The following is a 17594-nucleotide window of genomic DNA, read 5'->3' on the forward strand; positions in this document are numbered from 1 at the left end:
TGGCAGGTGCCTGTAGTCCCAGCTACTCGGGAGACTGAGGCAGGAGAATGGCGTGAACCCAGGAGGCGGAGCTTGCAGTGAGCCGAGATAGTGCCACTGCACTCCAGCCTGGGCGACAGAGCAAGACTCCGCCTCAAAAAAAAAAAAAAAAAAAAAAAAATTAAAAAAAAGGAGGGTAGGTTGATGTCTTATGCTTTGGCTGTATCCTTCACTATGCCAAATAAATACCAATCAATCAATCAATCAATCAATCAGTGGATTCTCAACTTGCCTAGGCCCAGGACAGAGGATACCTGCCTCCTAGCCATGTTGAGTCAGTAGCCAGTGCAGGGTGCCAAAGGGAAGAAGTGTCGCTCCTCGACTGCCCATTCTTGCTGCCATCTGCGTTCTGGTGAGTACAGGATGGCATGTTTAGTTGGATGGAGATAACAAACAGAAGCAACAGCTCTTTTGAGTGCCCTGCCATAGTAACTCATACTCCTTGGAGTCACTCAGGCACCTGTGCTTGGGAGTTGATAGAGATAGGAGGTTTGTTCCAGTCTCTCTTTTCTTGTACCTTCCTAGGGAATAGAAATGTCCTGTAGATGTGTGGCGGTGATATCATGTTGGCATTTTGTTCTAGAAGGCTGACCTAACTACTGCCTTTGGAAACATTCTCCTTCTCCATTTAGAATTTGGGCCCTTTTCTCTGTCTGTCTCCTTCCGTGGTCCCTGCCCACGCTTAGCCTCCCACGCCCAGCCAGCTCCATTGTTTCAAGAAGGACTTTGGGGCTGCTCGATGACTGCAGCACTGGGATCAAAGTCCTCAGCATCAGTCTCAGGACTCCGCATCATCAGCCCACTCTGCCACCTCCGCAGGCTCCTCACCACTGTCTTCACCGCCTGCCCACCGTGGATAAGCCAGGCCAGCCTCCTGAAGGCTTGCCCGGCAGGACATGCTTTTCTAACACCAAGTCCTGGCTTATGCGATGCCACCATCACACGGTGCTCCCCGTCTCATCCAAGGCTTTTCCATTCTTAACATTTCCAAACATGGGTAGCTAGCACCCTTCGGAACTTCCAGAGCCCCCGAAAGGACCAACTGAATCTCACCATGTCCTCAAACCATCTCCTGTGACAGCAGCTGCTATTGGTCTGCTCCTCTTCTGTACACCCATAGTCATTTGTTGACATATTGGCATATCACCACATCCTCCTCTGTCTCTTTCTCCAGCTCTGCCTTGTTGTCCACCAGTTTATGGACTGGCCAGGAACAGGGACCTTTTTTCTTCTTTAGACTTACAGTAGCTACACATGTATTCATAAAGACATTATGGTCTCAATGTTATGCTAAGTTGTTTCACATGCACAGTCACATTTATCTACCTTCTGAGGTAACAGTATTGTTAGTCTACTTGTTAGTCTAGACAGATAAGAAAACTGAGACTTGGAGGATCCCAAAGTCTTACAGCCTGGTAATTTGTAGATCTGGAATTGGCAAACAGGGCTGGTGTCAGCCTAAGTTCTTGAACTTTTCGTTCTACTAACTAGTTGTATCAGGCTCTGCTACTTACAAGCTTAATGACCCTCAGTGAGTTGTTTATTTCCTTGTGCCTCAGAAAGAAATAGAAATAAAAATAGCTGCTTCATAGAGTTGTCCTGAGGATTGAATGAGATAAGGCATAAAAATGCACGGAATAGTGCCTGGCACATAGTAAGTGCTCACATATGTCTTGTACAGATTTGCTTCTAATTCTTCTTCATCATCAATATCATCTAAACATTCTTGTTGGTTTTATAGTTATCACTTTTCGTGTCTCGGACATCATTTTAGCGCCTGAGATGATGTTTTGCTCCTGGCTTGTGCTCAGGAAATGCTTAATGAATGACTGAAAAGGCACTTGAGCTTCTGGAGGTGACTTGGTGACAAATCCTCAGTGTGATGTTGTCTTTGTGGCAGATGCTGATTATGAGGTTGTCTTTGCCTGTATTCAGGCTTGGCAGGTTCTTGTGGCAGTGGTGCTTGGGGGTTAAGGCATTGTATGGAGTATGGTGGAGGCCGCAGCCAACAACCTTCCTGTTGCCTAAAAACTTTTTTTCCTTCCCACCCCCTTCCCCAGTAGCTCTATGCCCTGCCAAGTCGGTGCACAAGCCTTGAAATGACAAAGTACCCTTTAGTTAATTGCACAACGGATTGCCTAGAGTTAAAAGTTCTGATTTATATGACTATAGCTCTAACTGCTCAATAACACAGGCCTGTAATCTACTTTCATTTCAAACAGAACGGTGATTTATAGGGCAGCATGCCGCTTTAGCTCAGAAATGAGGTGTTCAACATATGCTCTGTTGACATAAATTTGGAATTTATCGCTGTTGTCAAAACTGCCTGTTGGACAAAGGTGGGTATTAAGGCAATAAATGGCTCAGAATAGTTTTCTGTCACATTTCCTAACCATTGTATTCAGTCTATTTGAGGGAAAAATATATACTTAAAAGTAATCAAATGTCCAAAATCCATGCATCTTGTTTTGAATGGTGGGAAGGGAGGATGTAGGGAGGATGGAGGAACGTGGGGCCTTGGGGAGGGGGAGCTGGGGGGATTGTGGAGGAGAAAGCTTTTCATGAAGTTATGGCCCGTTTAAAAAAGATTCCACTCTGCTTCCTCCCCCCATCCCCATTAGGAGGTGGGCTTTCCTTTCTCATTTACAAAAACGGGGAGGAAAAATGAAAGCTCATTAAATAAAAATAGTAAAGGACATTTTTATGTGTGGGCTTAAAACCAGCAATGTCAGGGAGGAGTTAGTGAGTGGGGCTGTGAGGGAGGCAGAACAGGATTTTGTTTATGGGGAAATGAAGCCCCTGGCCAGCGTTGGTTTCTCTGCCGCCTTGGCGAGTGTGGGCTTGCTCCTACCTACCCTCCCAGGTTCTGAGGCTCCTGTGCACAGGATGAACGTGTGCTGGCTGATGAGGGTGAGGAGCAGTGGGTACCCGGCTCTAAGCAATATGCTCTACTCCATCCAAATCCCAATTGATTTATTACCCACTGTACAGCCACGATGCATCCACCCCTCATCCATCCACTAGTGCTGTGCCCCTTGCAAGGCTTGAGAATACAAGATGAATGAGGCAAAGCCCTGTCTTCATGTGGCTGCCCATCCAGCCGGAGAGACAGAGAAACAAGCAGATGCACCCTAGTGAGTACATCTGCTCCGACAGAAACACACTTAAAATACAGGGGCTGGGGGGAAAAGGGGGTCAGCTTTGAGAGGGGACAGAGGGGAGCAACTGGGGAAGGCTTCTAGGAATGGTACTGACCCTCTTGCCTAGTGAAATGTCCTTTTGAAAGTATCAGGTTCCTGCAGGGAGATCACACAAAAATGTAGAAAAAATACACTAGTGACAGGTCCTCCCTCCGTCCCAGATGTGTGATGTTGTGGTCAGGTGATCACTGATGTGTGTCAGTGTATTGTAATATTGGGGCCAACATCCTTGTGCATTGACGCTCCAGCCTCTCTTCTCCTCCAGGCCATGGACCATCGCTGCATCATCTAAGCACAGGGCACCCAGGCGGTAGCACAGGTGACTTAGCAAATGCAGTCAGAGTCAAGGTTAAGAGTCTATCTCTTCATTCTCTGTTTCGAGATTACATAGCATGCAGTACGTTGTTGGGTATTGTGTCGTGCTGTGAGGCTGAAAGTGTGGACGTTTCCAGAGAGCCGCTGCTTGGCCTCGGTGCTCTTTGGGCCTGGAGTCAAGGGTGTTATGCATTTCCTGTGTGCTCGGCAGCCTTGCATGTAAGGAGCAAGAGGAGCACGCAAGCTGCCTGGTACTTTTCCCCATGAAAATGAGGCCCAGCAGGGAAGAGGATTCGTATTTGTTGCTTTTATTTTATTTTTCCTTTTATCTCCATGCCCACACGCTTGGACCGTCTCAGCATTGATAAATGTGTGCTCTCACAAACATGCACACAATCCCCTTTCTCTGGCCTGTGTTTGCCAGACACAAACACATACACACACACACACACACACACACACACACACTCCCACGCACACTGGGCACGGACACCAATTGTAAACCTTGTCTTTGTGGCTCACCCTCCTTTTGCCACCAACCCCTGTCCTTTTCACACAAAGCTCCCTGTTGGGAAAACTCATAATTTTTACACCATACAGCCTTGACTGGCCATTGCTGGAATTACTGTCTCTTTGAAGTGCTTTCTGCTGGGGCATTTACAGGCCGTTTTAATTACCTGCAGCTTGCAAAGGGCCTTGCTCTGTCCCAGCCTTTGTTTGTTTGTTCTTTGCAAGGAGTCTGTGCAGAAAGGAATACGGCTGACTTCTTTTACAAAAAAGAAAAGGGGGAGAAAAAGAAGTTTGGGGAGCCCTTAACAGGGCTTCTTGCCACAGCCTGCTCTGGGACACCCTGCCCACTCTAACAAGCCCAAGAAGAGAGGCTCTCACCCTTGGCTGTCTTCTCAACAGGTTCCAGCACCGTGGGTCCCACTCCTGGAGCTTGCCTGGGATATTTTTGTTCATGCATTTTTGTTTTAATTATTATTATTAAGTATATTTTCAAACTTCCTACCAGAGACAGGAGGGCTGTCAAATCATGTTTCCCTCACTGTTGCCCAAATCAAAGCTGACTTCAGTTGACCTAGGATCCCTTTTATATTTTCAAGTAAATCTGTTCAAGGAATGTGCGTTATGAAATTATTGAGTTTAGACACGGGCTGGAGGGTAGGAGTTGATACCACATACGTGAAAGCAGTGCCCACTTTGAGCTGTCTGGTGTTTTTCTTTCCTTTTCTTCATTTCTCACTTGATTCTCTAAAAGGAACTACATATAAATAGCATTCTTTGGGGTTTCTGTTAAACATGAGTGTAGCATGTCACGTCTGCAGATGAAGATGCTAGTTTACTAAAGAAGCCTCAGAACTGTATCCCCTTTTTTGGGGGCTTTTACAGCAGGAGGAATCTTTATTCATTTATTCACTTAGTCCAAAAATGTATTGAGAAATTGGAAACCTCATACATTGCTGATGGGAATGTAAAATGGTATAGCTGCTTTGGAAAACAGTCTGGCAGTTCCTTAAAAGGTTGAACATAGAGTTACCATATGAGCTGGCAATTCTGCTCCTAGGTATATACCCAAGAGAAGTGAAAACATATGTCCACACATAAAACTTGTACACAGATGTTCATAGCAGCGGTATTCGTAATAGCCAAAAGGTTGAAACCACCAAATGTCCATCAACCGATGAATGATAAACAAAATGTGGTATATCCCTACAGAGGAACGAAGTACTGATACAAGCTATCATAGGAATGAAGCCTGAAAACATGCTGTGTGAGAGAAGCCAGACCCCAAAGGGTGCATATTGTATGATACCATTTATATGAAATGTTCAAAGTAGGCAAATCTGTAGAGGAAGGTAGTACATTTGTGGTTGCCAAAGGCTGGGGGCAGAGGGGAATGGAGAGTGACGGCTCATGGGTACAAGGTTCCTTTTCAGGGTGATGAAAATATTCTGGAATTTGATAGTGATGATGGTTGCACAGTTCTATGAATATGCTACAAACCAGTGAATGGCGTACTTGACAAGGCTAAATTTTATGGTATGTGGAAAGTATCACAACAAAGCTATTTAGAAAAGTATACTGAATGCCTACTCTGTACAGCACACACTGGCATACTCTGAGGTTCTAGTGGATGGTTTCTGCCTTAATATAACTTATAGTCTAGTAGAGATAAAGAATACTAATAAAAAAATATATAACTGAAAATTGTGTTAAATGTTATAGAGGAAATCAACAAAATGCAATGATGCAAAATTGTGTTGATGGACAACCTACCTAGATGGGCTGTGATTCAGGAGCAGCCTGACTTTACTGAAGTCCAGCAAACAGTAGGCGCTTAACAGATACAGGGTGAGTAGCAGTGGGGCATGAGTCGGCATGCCTTCCCTGTAGGAGGTTGTAAAGTCCCTGTGAAACTCATAGCCTTTCAGCGGACTCTGGGTGCCATCATTCAATTTACTTTTTTTCTTAGAGGCCTCTCTGTTCTTGTTTCTGTTCAATTAGATTGGGAAAAGCCCGGAAATGCTCTCGGTGACTCCTTTTTAGCTGCTGGTTTTCCTGCCCGTTTCAGGGAAGGACTCTGGCTTAGGTAGGAATATGAAGGCAGACCCTGAGGTGAGAAGTCTGGCCATGTCTGCCTGTTTATATGGGCAAGTAAGTCATGTGGCCTCACTTTCCCCATCCACAAAATGGGCTCTATACTCTCCATGTTAGCCACAAGGTGGTTGAGATGATCCTCAGGAAGCCCTTTCAAAGTCAGACATGATCTATAAATGCATTACCTTCTTTATTATTAAAACCTCAGTTGGGGCTAGGCGTGGTGGCTCATGCCTGTAATTCCAGCACTTTGGGAGGCTGAGGCGGGTGGATCGCTAGAGGTCAGGAGTTGCAGACAGCCTGGCCAATGAGGTGAAACCCCCTGTTTACTAAAAATTAAAAAAAAATTAGCTGGGCATGGTGGCGCTCGCCTGTAGTCTCAGCTACTCGGGAGGCTGAGGCATGAGAATCGCCTGAACCTGGGAGGCAGAGGTTGCAGTGAGCCGAGATCGTGCCACTGCACTCCAGCCTGGGTGACAGAGTGAGATTCCATCTTAAAAACAAAAACAAAACAAAAAAAGCCTCGGTTGACTAGGTATTCTTTTTTGCATTTTTCTAGAAGAAAAGAAGAAAGAACCAGTAAAGAAGTTAATATCTATTTGACTTTTGCCTTTTTTCTTCATTAAAATGACGATAATGTTTACAATGTGATTTGGTGCCCGTACAGGTAATCCGTTCAATCTCTTATCTTGTGTTCATAATTGATGTTTAGAGTGATAGCTCTCCAGCTCAGAATCCTCATAGAAAAGTAATTTAATTTTCAGTGTACCAAAGCAGAAAGAATGAGGCCATATACATTAAAAAGGTTTTCAGAATGGTTTAATTCCAGAGGAAATTTCTTCTCAGGCCTTTAATAAACCTCAGTTATTCTCAACAATCTCTGAGTTTCCATGGCTGGTCCATGGGATCTGAAGGTAGCATTGTGGCTTCCTGGCTAGAGTGGAAACATATAAAAATGATCCTAGATAACCAGGAGACAACCCTTCCTCCACATGTATCCAGGCAAAACAAGAAGATAAAGGAAAAGTCTGTAGCTTTTTGAGAACTGTTTTCCCAGGAATTGGTTATTTGTGCTGGTTGAAAGCCTTGTACGGGAGAGGGAGAACAAAAACCCTGTTCATCCATAATCATAGTTTAATTCCCTTATAGGGCCTTTTAGGATCTGTAGAGAATATTTTGGATTTATTTTTGTTTCCCTTGGGCTGACATCATCAAGTATGCATCATGGTGCCCTGTTTTGGGTTTGGAAAAAGCTCAGAGAAGCTATAAATCTTTAAGGCATTTTACTATTTTTTCCTTTTCCTTTTCTAAAAGCATAACTTTTCTGGTCTCTTAAAAGAAAAAGAAAAAGAAAGGAAACTACAAAAGTGTGTATTGATCTCTTCCCCCTGGATCTTAACTGCCCTGGCTGTAATACCTTGCTTACATCTGCCAGGTTTTTGTGCAGTTTTGCAACATCTCCTTAATCCAGTGAGCATAAATAGAACATTTCAATCATATTTGGCTACCAGGAACTTCACAGATAAGCACGCTAAGACCTTGTTGAAAGAGACTGTATGAGATTGTGTGCGATAAGATCATCCTATAGCCCAGTGCACAAATGAAAAACTTTTGTTCTTGGTGAAATTTGTTGATAGAGATATTTCAAATAAATGACTTAGGAGAACTCAGTATTTTAAAACAAAGGACTGGTTACATAACAGCCAGAAGCCCAGGCCTCCTGGTGCTCCGCCGCCATGAAGATCCCTCCTTGAGCAGTTGCTGCAGGGAGATGAGTGTGCCCCTTTGTCATTTCTGACATTGTATTTTCGCACTGGCAGGCAGCCTTATCTGAAAGTGCTGTACTTGGTGTGGTCATGGCCCCAGGGAATGCCGTTGTCCTGCCTCATGTTTTCAAGGCTCAGGACAGTTCCCTCCACTCTTCAGTCAGCTCCAGATTGGCCTTCATCCAGGCCAAGGCAGGATGCATAGGATGCATGACTTTCTTTCTTTCTTTCTTTCTTTTTGAGATGGAGTCTCGTCTGTCACCCAGGCTGGAGTGCAGTGGCGCGATCTCGGCTCACTGCAACCTCCGCCTCGTGGGTTCAAGTGATTCTCCTGCCTCAGCCTCCTGAGTAGCTGGGACTACCAGCATCTGCTACTATGCCTGTCTATTTTTTTGGAGTTTTAGTAGAGGTGGAGTTTCACCATGTTAGCCAGGATGGTCTCGATCTCCTGACCTTGTTATCCGCTGGTCACGGCCTCTAAAAGTGTTAGGATTACAGGCGTGAGCCACTGCGCCCGGCTGCATGGCTTTCTTTCTAAGAATCCCATAGAGAGCTTCTCTTTTGGACAGCAGGGGAAACTGTTCTTTGATTGGGGGGTGTGTGTGTGTGTGTGTCTGTGTGTCTGTGTGTCTGCATATGTGTGTACACAGGGTTTTTTCCACCTCTACATTTTTCTCTTCCGATTCCCTTTCTTGTTTGCTCATTCAGTCAACAAAAATGAGCCCCTGCTATGTTCTGAGGTCAGCAAGGAAGACTGAGAGGACGAATCTGGTGTGGACCCTTATGCAGGAGATCTAATCCAGCCAGCACAGACCCATGTCAGCCCCACAGCCTTTCAGTTTTGTAAACCTGATTGGAAAGAGCCTAAGAAGCCATCTAACTGCACCTTTGCATTGCTGCAGAGGTGTCAAGTGAAATCTAGAGAAACTAAGTGGTTTGGCCAAGGTTATTTAATGGACATCTGCAGAGCTGGAGTGAAAGCTGGGTCCCCTGCGCTCAGTCCAATGTATATATATGTACACATATATACACGGTCAATATACCACTTTTTTAAAGGTGATTCTTAAGAAAACACAGCTGGTTTGGTATTTTTCTCCCCCTCCCTTTAAATGGCTCCAGAACAACCAAATGGCCACTGTCTTCCATAACTGTCCTGGTCTGGATCCCCAGCAGAGAGGCACCTGCTGTGTGCTCCCAAAACCTGCAGCATGGAAGGTGTTAACTAGCACTCAGTTAGTTCTTGGTTGTTTTTCTTAATCTGTTGTTTGAAATCCTTGACTTTTATTGGTATATTTACTTTATGGCATACATAAAGAGCTGTATTAAAAAATAAATTGTGTTGTAAAAGCATTCGGTAATGTTTATTAATATTGACTAGTCAGGGAGCAACGAACTCTATTGCTAGAAGGATAATTTGTGGTAATACCCGCTAAGCATTCACAGCTTGTCAAATGACTATCTAATCTCAACATTAAAAAAAAGTGGGCAAAAGGGTAATTTCCCTTATGCCTTAAAATGAAAGTGACCCATTCCCCAGCCAACATTAGAATGATTGCTGCTTTTTCTCCCCTGGGATACCAGGCCTCCTCTCTGGTTCCAGGCAGTCCCAGGGCTAGATTTTAGTAGTTAGATGTCCCTTTGTCTTAGGGGGGTTAGAAATTGCTTCGCTAGCAATAGCTTCTCATGTATCTGTTCCGGCTGCCTAAATCTGTGCTGAGGCCATAAAAGACAGAGATAAAGACCTAGTTCTTGCCCCCACAGAGTGTATAGTCTTAAGGAACTTATAAATGGTTTAGTCTTGAATCTTGAACTTAATATTCCTACAAAATATGTAAGGAGAATGACACTGGGTGTGACTAATGGCCTACTTAGCCTGGAATGTGGCACTTCTGGTGGCACGAAGAGACATTCCTTGGGAAGACATGATGTCACCCTTAGAAGGAAGGGAACATTCCCCAGAGTATCCTGATGCCCTATGAATAACATAGTCTGGCTTAGGGTGGAGGCCGCTAGTAGAACAGATTCTGTTTAGAGTATTCCTTTCCCACAAAAAGACACGTAGAAAGTACAGGAGAATTAGGCTGGGCATGGTGGCTCATGCCTGTAATCTCAGCACTTTGGGAGGCCGAGATGGGAGGATCACTTGAGCCCAGGAGTTCAAGACCAGCCCAGGCAACATAGCAAGACCTCGTCTCTATTAAAAATAATTTTTTAAAAAAGAAAGTACAGGAGAATGGACTGAGTATGGAAACACTCTGCAGTGTCCCTGGAAGTTGCTCTGGGGAGGAAATACTGATAGCCTCATAACTTTTCATTCGTCCCTTCCTCTTAAAATTAGAGCACAGAATGGCGTTGACTATTTCACCTTTCCTTTGTCATTTGAATTAAAGGTAAATGGACGTTGAAGGTGTGTTTTTGACTAAAAGGTCTAAGGAGGAAGAGTGAGCCCATTACTAAAGTACTTAAGCTTTCCCTTTACTCAATTCTGTGTCTACTTGGAAAGGTGAATGAGGCTAGGGCGAGGTTCTCTTTTCACTGAGCTTAGGAGTCAGTTGCTTTTGAGGCTGAGAGCACTGGCAGAGCTCCATAAGGGGACCTACCTTATGTTGTCCCCACGTGGGGCCCAAGTCTGCATGTCAGCACCAACTGCCCAGGTCCTGCTCTAGAGGACCAGGAAATTTGCATGGTGGCTGGGTAAGTAGATGATCCTGGAGAGTGTTGGTTCTCATGGGGATGGCAGACATTTTGGAGAAGAGAGGATCATTTAGGTCATGGCTTGGATCTTACAGAATCTCCCATCTGCTTCCTATCTATTCTGAGTACCTCTGAAGCACTGAGAAGGTCAAATTTATGGTCATGGGATCAGAAAGGGGTGGTCATAGGATCAAAAAGCCCAAAGCATCGGGGTGACTTTTGCACTAATGAGGTCAAATTGATGGTCATAGAACCAGAAAGCAAAAATCCAAAGCATTGGGGTGACTTTTGCGTGTGGAGTGGCCTCATACCTACAATAGGATGAGTTTGGAAGGACCTTATATACTGCATTGATGTGGTCTGAGTGTTGGTTCAGAGGATGGATCAGTTAGGCTGAAAACAAGGACAACATCATCTTATAAATACCCTTACAGGATGGACTTCCCACTTTATTTTTCCTCATTCAAAGACGGGAGAGAACAGTGGGTAGTCCGGCTGTGGAGCCCTCCCATTCACTTTTCCCAGTTACAGGTCCTAGTTCCCCATGCTGGTCTTTCCAGCAAAACTCACAGGTCAGACAATTTCAACCCTTAGATTACTGAAACTGAGGTTTCTTTCTCTAAACCTTCCCTGCCTGTTGGTCTGCTCCAACTTGAGCATTTGCCCCTGGGCTCAGGAACCTGGGAAGCAGTGTGACATAGGCAGTTGCTGGGACATGAACCTCTCTCTTTCAGCTAGGCAGTGCTGCTGGGCTTTTCCCTTTGACACCTGGTAGTGCAGTGAGCTCTTCTCATAGCCTTCTCCCCTTGGTCCCTGGCTGCATAGGACAGAAGTGGGCCGAGCTTACCCTGCAGAGAGTAGATATGGTGAATGCCCCCTTGGGGGTCAACTGTTGTGGTCAGCTCTCTCTGGAAGCTGAAGGTAGGGAGGATGGAGTATGGCTTGGGTCTCTCCTCGCTGCCCTTTATGCTGCTGTTGCTGTTCTAGGTAGGCTAGGTTGATCAAGGCTTATCCTGAAGATGACAGGTTGGTCTAATGGCTTCATGCTTCTATGCAGTAGCCATTAGCCTTCCTTGTATGGACTTTAGGAGCCACAGGACAGGGTCCAGTTTTGAATTGGAGGCCGCCTATGAAGCTGTTGTACTTGAAATATTGTTAGGATGAGCAAAGGAATGCCACAGATGCCACTTTACAGAGAGGGATTTCTCCAACATCCTTGATCAATCCCTTTTGAATGAGGCCTCATTAGGAAAGGAAATATAAGCATGGTCTCTGCCATTATAGAGTTTGCACTCTAAACCAGATGAAGTCTTTATGAGTTTTCAGACTCACAGTGGCACAGAAATGGTTCAAATGATGAGCTTGTATCTTGCTAGCTTCGTTTGACTAGTGAGAGTTGTGTAGTTGAAAACCAGTGAGAAGGAATGAATTCTTCTCTTCAGTTACTTGTTAAAAGGTTCAGATTTGTTTAGCTTGAATTTCTCATAATGATTCAGCTTTCTTGAGAAAATAGAAACTTGTTAGAGGTTAATGTGTTCTTTGTCTTTTTGGACATAAGTGAAAATCTGTTACATGCAAGGTGAGTTTACCTAATGAGCCACTAAGAGTTGGGGAGAACTTGAGTCTGTTCCCCAGGAATGGAGAGTGAGGACCTGAAGCATATGGGGCAATGGAATCTCCACTGAGTACAGGATGGAGATGCGTGGGCTGTACTAGAACTGGGTTACTTTCAAAATGGTGTTCAGCAAGGTAGCTTCTTCTCAGCGAAGAGAGTGTGAAAACTCTACCACCAACTAAGGCAGTGTGCAGAAAGGTGCAAACATGCCCCCAGATGTCTTCCTTTCCTGTCACAGTGGAGGCTGATAATCTCAGATGGCCACGTGCAATTAAACCTTATGAAAAGACAGGACTAGATTGGGAAGATGTGAGTATGTGGTAAGGAAGAAGGAGGTGGATAGAATTTCCATTTTGATCTAAATGCTTTGCAGTTGCATAATGTGGTGATGGTAGTGGTGGGAGGTTGTGGTCTAAAGAGGGAATAGACTGTGAGTTCACACGAATTTGCACTTTTGCTCCAGGAACCAGTTGGAATTCTATTTCCACATTGGCTGTTCTGCAGACTGTGCCATGGAGAGTCTGCTGGTAGCCAGGTCCCTCAAATGCACTGAAATTCTCCACCATTATTTTCTTTGAATTAGGAGAAGCCTTCACTTTTCCACATTCTTCCTTTGGTATATGAACAAGAATTAAAGATATGAGCAAACCAGTGCTGGGCTCTGTTGAACTCCTGGGCCTGTGAGGTTGTTCCCTTTTTCTGTAATGAACTTTGTGTGCTTTGCCCAGGTCTCTCTGCCAGTGAGGAAAGACCTTTGCCCTTGTACTCCGTGTGGAATCACATGGACACCATATTAATCTCTGGTAACCTGTATGGGGCACTGAGTTAGTGGGTCAGTTGCAGGGCAATCACCTTACCCTGAGGATTAGACAGGATAGGACACCCGGGTCTCTGAAGGCAGGGAAATGCATGACAACAGAGTCATTCCGAGGACAGGCTGGTGGTAACTTCTGGAAGTTTCTTTCACTGAAAGACAACTAGCAAGTGAGTGAAGGAGGAAACTCAGGTCACTTGGAATAGATTTTAAATGACCAGATTGCTGGGATTGGGTCTAGAGGTTTGCTTGGGCAATCCTAGCCTGGCTGCCTCAGTGTCAGAGGACATCACAGTGCACCGTAACAAGTGGGACGTGGCTCAGGGAGAATAATAGTGCCCCTTAGAGGACCACCTTGTAGGCTAGGTAAAAGAATATGGGTAAGACTTTGGAATGATAACATTTTGTCTGTATTCAAAATATTTGATGTGATCTACATCACTTTATAGGTGATCCAATGCAGAGAGATTGTGATAGCATGACTTGTCTGATGTTAATGGCCGAGTCAGGGGGGAAGAGGCAGGCCTTCTGGCTGCTGGCTGGGCATTCTTCTCTGTACTCTGCCACCTCTGTAGTAAAAGGGCAAGTGCCTGTCATCTTTCACACCAAGCTGATCCAGTTGGCCAAGATAAGCCACTTCCACCAATTGCCAGGCAAATCCATTCACAGCTAAAGAAAAGGCAATGGTGTTAGCCAAACCGAGAGTGTTTATCATGGTGAGGGATTTGATCTGGAACCCTCAGGGAGAAGAGATGGGAGCCCCAGAGGGGAGTTTAGCCTGGTGGTGGCTCCTAAATCTGAAGACTGGTCACTTTCGTGTCCTTTTGGAAAATAAATACAAATGGGTATTCGTCCTCTTGTTCCTCTTGACAGCCACCCCTGAGAAGTGAGCACCCCAGGAGCTAACAAATCCCTGGTGAAGAAAAGGATGAAAATAAACTGAAACCCTTATGTTACCATCCACCAGATTTTACCATGACTGTGTGTGAGTTCACCTGCTGAACCCTTTGTGAATAGAGCCTTTACCACTCTGTAGAACATCTCTTAGAAAAGCAAGTATCTTTCATGCCCGGGCAAGTGACAGGAATACTCCACCATTGTGTGTGTTTGCATGCACTCACATACCTAGGTACGTGGTTTAAAAGATACTTTGTCCAAAATGCTATTAGGACATGTCCCAGTGCCCAGCATTGTGAAATCTATTTAGAGTTAAGAATGTTCAGTTAAAATGTTCTGTACTGTTAATATTTCCCAATTTGGGTGGATCAGCGTGGCAAGGAGCAAGAGAACATGGAGGGGGTGGTACCCTTACAGTGTCATAGATAAGGGTGTGTGTGTGTATGTGTTTGTGATTGAGAAATCATTTGTCTTTGGCAAGTAGGGAAAGGGAAAGCATGCAAACAAAACAATGTGATTGAGAAAGAGCTCTGCAGAGAGAACTTTGTGTGATCCCTATCAGAAGGCCGCCCACAGTGGATACCGTATGCTGGTCCCCATGCTGCGGGAGCCCATTGACTGTGGCGCTAAAGAGGCTCACCTGGGTCCACCACATGGTCTTGACACACTGCTGGCTTGTCATTCTGGGACTTGGAAGGTGGTGGCAGTGGGTGGCTCGGTTTTGCTACCATCTAGATGCTGCCAGCTTGAGTGTGTGATACTCCCTCTGCCCACCTGCAGTTTTATCTGTTGTCAGTACCAACTCTCCAGCCTTTTACTACGGTCTTAACACGTCAACATTTTGATGGAGATAGAGGGCCTTGTTTTCTCTTCTGCCTGCTCCACCGCCCACAGATCCTGCTTCTGGCCGCCACATCTGCCCTGTCCTGAGGGCCAAGGCCCCTGGGGAAGTTGCGGGGATGGTGCAGAGACTGGGGCGGAGGTGGAGGCCGGATTCTGGATCTGGCAATAGCATGTATGGGCCTGACAACAGGAGTGTGGGTGGGCGGCAGCTTGGAGCCTCTCCCCGGTGCTCGGCTCCCTGTTGGCGCACCCAGTTCCCTGCATCTTACCATCTCCCGTGCTGGCTCGTGACTGAGCCAGGGGTCTGGTGGGAGAGGCCCCGGGTTGGGAGTTGGGATGGGAGCACTGCTGCAGTTTGGGCCTGTGACCGGTTGTTACTGAGACCTCGGTCTTCCCAGGGGTGATAACATGGGACCAGTCCACCTCACAGAATCATAGTGATGGCAAAATGAGAGAATGTGTATGAAGAGCCACAGATGACTACGACCACCCTACATTTATAGAATGATGTTATCCAGTTTCTTGAAACTCTGCTTTCTGCTGGGGCAAGACAGAGGGAAGACACTGCTAAAGCCGAGCCTTAGGGGAAAGCTGTGCATGTTGGGGCGGGTCACTGCAGTCCTAAGAACATCTGGATGCCAGAGAAAGAAGTATCTTTTGTCTATAAGGGCATTAATTTATTCATAGGCTTGTTCAGAACCTCCTTTATGTCAGTCACTGTAGTGGAAGTTGGAGGTAGGAGAGAGAAAAGATACAGGTATAGCCCTCCTGGGTCCAATGGGCTTGTTCACAGTCACCACTGGGGGAAGGCAGTACTGCACAGAGGTGAGCAGAGGCTGCGGGCCTCCTATGAGGTCTGTGCTGGTTTGAGAGTGAGCATTATGTCTGTCTGACTGTCCTGGATGTTTCATCCTTTCTCCCTCTGGAAATGGATCTGATTTTTTTTCTTGGTCCATGTGCCAGTGGTAAAGCCCATGGACAAGACCAGGAATGGGTGCTTCACTGGCAGCAGTCCCTGGGCAGAGGGCATGATTTACACTGTCTGAGGATCCAGGGATGGGTTTCCATCGGTGCCCTCCTGTTCCCTTCCGCCTGTCACCTGCCGGAGGGATGGCTGCCAAGCCAGGTGGTGGATGGCTGTGCCTCCTGTCCAGCCAGAGCAGCAGCAACCTCTCTTTTCCTTTCCCTTACAGGAAGCTGCACAGTGGGATGAAGACGTACGGGTGCGAGCTCTGCGGGAAGCGGTTCCTGGATAGTTTGCGGCTGAGAATGCACTTACTGGCTCATTCAGGTAGGCAAGGTCGCCTTAGTGACCCGTTCAGATACAGGCAACTATCTCCTGCCTGCCTTCCCCCCTAGTCAGAGCCTGCTGCAGCCTGCATGTCCCCACTGCCAGCTGGGGCCCTGGTCTATCTTGTTCCCTGGACCCTCCCTCCAGGCTCATGACACAGAAGATCCCTCCTGATGGTGGGGCTACCTGGATGAACCCACCTTCAAGCTCTCCTGGGTTTCCTAGGCATCACTGGTAACCAGTGCCCCGTGTGATCTACCTTCCAAAGTAGACCGCAGTTTCATTAGCGAAACAGTTGTGGAATTAAGTTCTCGCTGTCTAATGAATCTGACTATTGGGTTCACATTATACAGGAGCCTTTAATTAAATAGATATAGAAAGGTTGGAACACAAAGCTAGTTATAGCCTGCTGTCTTTTGCAAGTTAATTTTATCCAATTCTAGTGAGGTCGACTGGGTGGCTGCTGGTAATTTTGCTCATGTTTGGGCAAAGCTGCTCTGCTTCACAAGGCCTGGAATGGGGAGAAGCACCTGACATTTGGCAGGCCCGGGTATTCTTGGTGGAGGGAAGGATCTAGCAGGTCTGGTGCGGTGGCTTTGAGGCCTAGGTCACCTGACTTTAGTTGTGGAGGCCTCAGTTCTTCTTTGCCAGGCGCATATTCTCTTCCCTTTAATTCCCTTGCCTTCCAACCTTGGAGTCATTGTTTAGGGGAGAAGAGAGGGCTGTTGTTTCATTTGGTCTTGTCTTCTCCTCATGTAGGCCAAGGCCTGCCTCTCCTTTCCCCATATTGGCTCCAGAAACTGGCCCTCCAAGCAGTTTGGCATTTGTGAAATGGGCTTCGGGGTTGGGCAGACAAAGGTTCAAATCCTGTTTGTGATATGTGCTGTGTGAACTTAGCTACATTCATCTTGTGAACCTCAGTTTCTGCATCTGTCAAGTGCTGGTGTTGTTAACATATAATTTTTTGGAGGATTAGGTGACAGAATATATGTTGAAGGCATCTGTAGTAAGCCGCTGGCATAAAGTTGGCATTTAATAAATGTTAACGGTTTCTGCTTGCACCTTCCTCCCTCATCCTTGTTTCTGAGCCTGTTGCCCCGGAGGCATGTCCCCATCCGCTGGTTCCCTGCCTGCCTGGCCGCTTGTACTCTCTTTCCTCTGAGCCCATCTCATGTGTACAGTCGTGGAAGTGCTCTTCGGTCGCTTTTTCTGCTTCAGCTCACCACTGCCTTGCTGCAGGGCCCATGTGGTTCTGCATTGTGTTGGATGTGGCCTTTCCCCCTGGCCCTCACGGCCCTTCCTAAAGTGTCCTAACTCTTTCTCACTTCCCATTCTTCCCTCTTCCAGGCGCAGGGATTTGTCCACAGCAGGCAGCTGGCAGCTATCTATCTCGGCGCGTCTACTGTCCCCGTGTCTTCGTGCATTCTGTGTCTCCTTCCTGTGGGCCCTCCCTACCCGGCCCCTGGCTCCCCTCAATCATCCTCCTCCTGCCCACTTGTCTCACCTCAGCCCTGAGCCC

The 17594-nt window shown here is 46.3% G+C and overlaps 1 protein-coding gene across 2 annotated transcripts in view; it reads left to right on the forward strand.

The window, feature by feature from the left end:
• The window catches only part of ZBTB16 (zinc finger and BTB domain containing 16), a 196701-nt gene that overhangs the window by 81261 nt on the left and 97846 nt on the right, over positions 1 to 17594 (forward strand). For both annotated transcript variants that reach the window (XM_008020947.3, XM_038005165.2), the window contains one exon: positions 15978 to 16075. In XM_008020947.3, the coding sequence (XP_008019138.2) occupies positions 15978 to 16075 (98 nt within the window). The remainder of the gene's footprint in view (positions 1 to 15977; positions 16076 to 17594) is intronic.

The sequence above is a fragment of the Chlorocebus sabaeus genome, chromosome 1, assembly GCF_047675955.1.
Source record: "Chlorocebus sabaeus isolate Y175 chromosome 1, mChlSab1.0.hap1, whole genome shotgun sequence".
In the NCBI taxonomy this organism is placed as follows: domain Eukaryota; kingdom Metazoa; phylum Chordata; class Mammalia; order Primates; family Cercopithecidae; genus Chlorocebus; species Chlorocebus sabaeus.